This window comes from Pecten maximus, unplaced genomic scaffold (genome assembly GCF_902652985.1).
Source record: "Pecten maximus unplaced genomic scaffold, xPecMax1.1, whole genome shotgun sequence".
Lineage (NCBI taxonomy): Eukaryota > Metazoa > Mollusca > Bivalvia > Pectinida > Pectinidae > Pecten > Pecten maximus.
In genome coordinates, this window is record NW_022979507.1 from 15,525 (window position 1) to 22,021 (window position 6,497).

Sequence of the window (6,497 nt, forward strand, 5' to 3'; positions counted from 1 at the left end):
AGTGAAAAACAATTCTATATTTGTGACATTACTTTAACTTTGTCAGATTATGAAAGTCGTTAAAAAGGAGTGCAAACATCGCCTGCATCTTTCATTTCATTTCATGCATACCTTACCACCACGTAACCACGTGGTCATATCTAAAAAAATTGAGATGTTATCCTGATTACTTTGTTTTTAGCGACAGCGAGCTAGTTTGCGTTAATGACGTCATAATCAAAGTTTATAACAAAGTCTCGCAACAAATATGCGTTTTCAATTAAAAAGAATTTATTTCGAGGTGGATACGAGAAAATGACCAAAAATCACCAAACGAGTCCGTAAATTGCGGTATGATCCATCTCAATCCTGATTCCTGTTATAAACATCTTCGGACAATTCGGAAGCTTCGTCACCTTTAGTTGCAATACATGATAATAGGATGTTGTCAATGAATTAGGAGCAGGCGGACGCACTTTGGAAGGTTTTCGCCACGTTAACTAACAGATATGTGACGATAGCACCAGATAGTGACCCGACCTGTGTCATAGCTCCGCACCAAAGCAGCGCCCTCTTCCCTTCTTTCCTGAAGAGAGTTGCTAGTGAGACCTTGGAAAACACCATCAGAAAACCCATCAAGACCCACGTTGTTACCTGGAAGAAAACCGGTTGATGAGTTCGATTATATAACGTACTGTGGACTCAGGTAAGAACTAGGTTTTAGTGATAAAACAGGATAATTAACCAGTAAAGGTATGGATCTGTCAAACCGAGATACAAAAGTCTGGATCTGTCAAACCGAGATACAAAGGTCTGGATCTGTCAAACCGAGATACAAAGGTCTGGATCTGTCCAACCGATATACAAAGGTCTGGATCTGTCAAACCGAGATACAAAGGTCTGGATCTGTCAAACCGAGATACAAAAGTCTGGATCTGTGAAACCGAGATACAAAAGTCTGAATCTGTGAAACCGAGATACAAAGATCTGGATCTGTCCAACCGATATACAAAGGTCTGGATCTGTCAAACCGAGATACAAAGGTCTGGATCTGTCAAACCGAGATACAAAGGTCTGTATCTGTCAAACCGAGATACAAAGGTGTGGATCTGTCAAACCGAGATCCGTCAAACCGAGGAGTAAATGCCACTTTGGTGTCATAATTGACGTGTTCTATGTAATTGTATAAAGTTTTCTAGAGAAGTATAGTTCCTTTAATATTGAATTTGTATTAAGAGTCCTGTTAAAAACATTAGCTCAGTAGAGCTTCTCTTACGAGTACCCAACACTGAAATGTAACATTGTGTTTTAGTGTAGTCTTACCACAACAAACGGTCCTGCCGGGTCGTCATACAACACAGGGAAAGGGCTCTGGACAGCCGTCATCACTATGAAAGCCGACAGAGATGTTCCAAGGAAAGTGAGAACACTAATTACCAGGCAGGTCGGAACCGGAAGTAGTAAAGCCACTACACAGGCTGTGGGATTGGCAATGTTTGCAAGTGTCATTGCCAGATGGTATGCATCGTAGCCGTACGGTAGACACGAGTAAGTCTGAAGGGACGGGAGGACGCCATTACTTAGAGCGTTTATCCATACCACCAGGCACAGGAAGTACAAGTACGTCCTCATGGACATTGGAGTGTACGACGGAGGCACGTTTAACCTCACAACACCGCTTTTGTCATCAAGAAGCGATTCAACAGTTTCTTGTGAATTATCCTGTACTTTCTGATTGCTCTGCAATTCGATGGTGCCTCTGTTCTTGCAAACATTCTGCATAGTAATGTGTTCTTTCTTAAAATACGGTAAGTAATTTAATAAAGAAAATGCCAGTCCACATGATAGCATCATCACAAACAGGAATATAAAGAAGTTATCGACCGGAAAATAAGGTTCTTGGTATAAAGTTTGGATTTCAAATGAAGACAAGTTAGTAGATGTGTCTACATAGGAGACATTTTCACACGATATTTTACCGACACCTTGTGCCAAGGCGACCAGACTTGGAATCAGACCACTCATCCCTTCTCCTAGGAAATAACCCGTCATATACTGAACCCTGAATAAGGACATAAATGGCAGGAATAGGACGGACGATGTACAGTCGACGATAGACAGAAAGAAGTGTAGGGCCATCAGAGCTGTACTGTGTTCCTCGCCAGCCACTACAGAGGTTTTCTTCCAGAAGAAAGACAGCAGCAGACAGGCGAGCGCTCCAATGGTAAGGATGGTGTATATAACCGCCCTCTCATTCAGGGTGTCATTGGTAAGTATGTACGCGAGGGTGACAAGGATTGGTCCGATGTTGGCTGGTTGTATAATCATGACTAGATATGAGGGTAATGCCCAGCCCTCCGGTAGGTGTGGGACTAGTACGGGTAACTCTATGAGTAACCCATTAACCGCTACCCAGGATCCAACACCAAACAGTATCACAGTTAGATACAACAGGATGTTAATCTCTCCATACCGGAACCAACTCTCTCGGATCATGTCGAGGTGCTGGTTTGTCAGGGTTAAAATGTCGATACAATCTGTAACATAAACACCACCATTAATACCAACACTACAGACATGTTATACTACAACAGTAACTTAATTCTAGGCCAATAAAATTTCAATTTCGATATACCCGATCAACCTTAAACTGGTATAAGATTTCAGATATAAAGTTTCAGTACTGCCTGTAAATAATAAACCGTTTCCGTGTTTTTCCCGAACTTCTAGAAACACGAGGTCGGGAATCACGTGACTTAAAGTTGGTGAGTTTCATGAATCCAAAACGGCCGACAGTACGTCGAAGGGATAAAATCAAGGTTTGTTGCATGTTATGCACATATCTAGGTTTATGTTATCATGTTATACACAAATCTATGTAAATGTTATCATGTTATACACAAATCTAGGTAAATGTTATCATGTTATACACAAATCTAGGTAAATGTTATCATGTTATACACAAATCTAGGTAAATGTTACCATGTTATATACATATCTAGGTAAATGTTATCGTGTTATACACAAATCTAGGTAAATGTTATCATGTTATACACAAATCTAGGTAAATGTTATCATGTTATACACAAATCTAGGTAAATGTTATCGTGTTATACACAAATCTAGGTAAATGTTATCATGTTATACCAATCTAGGTAAATGTTATCGTGTTATACACAAACCTAGGTAAATGTTATCATGTTATACACAAATCTAGGTAAATGTTATCATGTTCTACACAAATCTAGGTAAATGTTATCATGTTATACACATATCTAGGTAAATGTTATCATGTTATACACAAATCTAGGTATATGTTATCATGTTATACACATATCTAGGTAAATGTTATCATGTTATACACAAATCTAGGTATATGTTATCATGTTATACACCTATCTAGGTATATGTTATCGTGTTATACAAAAATCTAGGTATATGTTATCATGTTATACACATATTTAGGTAAATGTTATCATGTTATACACAAATCTAGGTAAACGTTATCATGTTATACACATATCTAGGTAAATGTTATCATGTTATACACAAATCTAGGTAAATGTTATCATGTTATACACCTATCTAGGTATATGTTATCATGTTATACACAAATCTAGGTAAATGTTATCATGTTATACACAAATCTAGGTAAATGTTACCATGCTATACACAAATCTAGGTAAATGTTATCATGTAATAAATGTCTTTCTGTATTAATATCCCCTCCCCCTTACTTTCAATATGTCTCTTCAAAAAACAAAGCATTCCAAAAAAGAGCAATCTTGCCTGGCTCCTGCTGAAATTGAATATAACATGTTTTGGTATAAACATTTTGAGGTGTACTTACCAGCCACTCGACTCTACAAAGTGTGGTGGTCAGTAAAAAATCTACCAGATTGTATGGTGTTTATAGCCACACAGATGTTCACAGCATGCATTAAAAATATATTTTATATACATTATACAATGTATATGTATATTTTATATAAACTATGGCGTGGGACAAGTTTATTGTTTACTTATCTATCAGTCAATGTATAACAAATGAAACGAGCAGTAGTGACAGTTATTGAACAATGATAAAACAGGTATATAACAATGGGTACAGTAGGTCTATAACAATGGGTACAGTAGGTCTATAACAATGGTATAGTAACAATGGGTACAGTAGGTCTATAACAATGGTATAGTAACAATGGGTACAGAAGGTCTATAACAATGGGTACAGTAGGTCTATAACAATGGGTACAGTAGGTCTATAACAATGGGTACAATAGGTCTATAACAATGGGTACAGTAGGTATATAACAATGGGTACAGTAGGTCTATAACAATGGGTACAGTAGGTCTATAATAATGGGTACAATAGGTCTATAACAATGGTATGGTAACGATGGGTACAGTAGGTCTATAACAATGGGTACAGTAGGTCTATAACAATGGGTACAGTAGGTCTATAACAATGGGTACAGTAGGTCTATAACAATGGGTACAATAGGTCTATAACAATGGGTACAGTAGATCTATAACAATGGGTACAGTAGGTCTATAATAATGGGTACAATAGGTCTATAACAATGGGTACAGTAGGTCTATAACAATGGGTACAGTAGGTCTATAACAATGGGTACAGTAGGTCTATAACAATGGGTACAGTAGGTCTATAACAATGGGTACAGTAGGTCTATAACAATGGGTACAGTAGGTCTATAACAATGGGTACAATAGGTCTATAACAATGGGTACAGTAGATCTATAACAATGGGTACAGTAGGTCTATAATAATGGGTACAATAGGTCTATAACAATGGTATGGTAACAATGGGTACAGTAGGTCTATAACAATGGTATAGTAACAATGGGTACATTAGGTCTATAACAATGGGTACAGTAGGTCTATAACAATGGGAACAGTAGGTCTATAACAATGGGTACAGTAGGTCTATAACAATGGGTACAATAGGTATATAACAATGGGTACAGTAGGTTTATAACAATGGTATAGTAACAATGGGTACAGTAGGTCTATAACAATGGGTACAGTAGGTCTATAACAATGGGCACAATAGGTCTATAGCAATGGGTACAGTAGGTCTATAACAATGGTATAGTAGCAATGGGTACAGTAGGTCTATAACAATGGGTACAGTAGGTATATAACAATGGTATAATAGGTATATAACAATGGGTACAGTAGGTATATAACAATGGGTACAGTAGGTCTATAACAATGGTATAGTAGGTATATAACAATGGGTACAGTAGGTCTATAACAATGGGTACAGTAGGTATATAACAATGGGTACAATAGGTCTATAACAATGGTATAGTAGGTATATAACAATGGGTACAGTAGGTCTATAACAATGGGTACAGTAGGTCTATAACAATGGGTACAGTAGGTCTATAACAATGGGTACAGTAGATCTATAACAATGGGTACAGTAGATCTATAACAATGGGTACAGTAGGTCTATAATAATGGGTACAATAGGTCTATAACAATGGGTACAGTAGTAGGTTGTTGCTCGTATACCCGACCAAATGATATTGGGACTTGATTTTCTTGATAAACATAGTGCTGTTATTGACTTATCAACACAAACTGTTGAGTTGAATGGTGAATCCCATGCTGCAATATGCGTTCAGGATTCCAATGACGATGGAGCAAACATTTTTAAAGTTCGTCTCGAAAGTAAAGTTGCTGTCCCCCAAGCGTCTTTCAAATACGCCAAAGGTGCATTAGTTGGGGAGGAAGGATCGACGGATGACATAGTCGTGCAGTCCCATAGAGACTTGAATGGCCTACTTGCTCCAGCCACCCTGCAGTCTGGCAACAACGATATGGTTTTTAAGTTGAGCAATTCTACCGACAACTATATCACCCTGAGGAAAGGGTACGATTTTGGCACCGCATTAGAAGCTGATGAAATAGGCCACGATGCGAACGCGGTCGGATCTCCGATTGTCCTAGAGGTTATTGGTGAGCCAGGCGGTGATATGGAAAAGGAACTGGCAAGCGCACGGTCAGCGCTTCCTCCTCATCTTGGTGACCTTTTCGACCGTTCCGTTAGTTGGTTACGACAGGAACAAGCGTTTACGGTAGCAAAACTTCTTATATCATTTCGGGAAGTGTTTGCTGATAGTGTTTTAGATCTAGGTTTGTTCCGGGGCGGTATTCAACATCGGGTAGAAACTGCGGGCTCGAAGCTCATACGACAACGCATGAGACGAACTCCCTTGCGTTTTGAGGCGGAAGAAGAGAAGCACATAGAAGCAATGCTCGGAAGGAAGGTTGTCCAGCCTTCGTTTTTAATGGTCGGAACAGCGGCAGTACAAATCACAAGTCCAGTGCCGGATGTATATGTTGAACAGCTCGAAACGAGCATCAGGGAGACTCATTTACTGGCCCGAAGCCTTCTGAAGTCCTCACAAGCCAGGCAGAAACGAGACTATGATTTACGTTGTCGGCAGGTTTCATACAGGACTGGGGATCTTGTATTGAAGATAGATTC

General features: G+C 38.9%; 1 protein-coding gene across 1 annotated transcript; it reads right to left on the bottom strand.

Moving 5' to 3' along the window:
• Positions 1-263: 263 nt before the first annotated feature.
• LOC117318770 (solute carrier family 52, riboflavin transporter, member 3-B-like) lies at positions 264-2,475 on the bottom strand. Its single transcript, XM_033873718.1, has 2 exons — positions 1,303-2,475; positions 264-633 (listed from the first exon to the last, which is right to left on the bottom strand). Exons 1-2 carry the CDS (start codon positions 2,473-2,475, stop codon positions 436-438), a joined length of 1,371 nt encoding a protein of 456 aa, XP_033729609.1. The 3' UTR covers positions 264-435.
• Between the last annotated feature and the right edge of the window lie 4,022 nt (positions 2,476-6,497).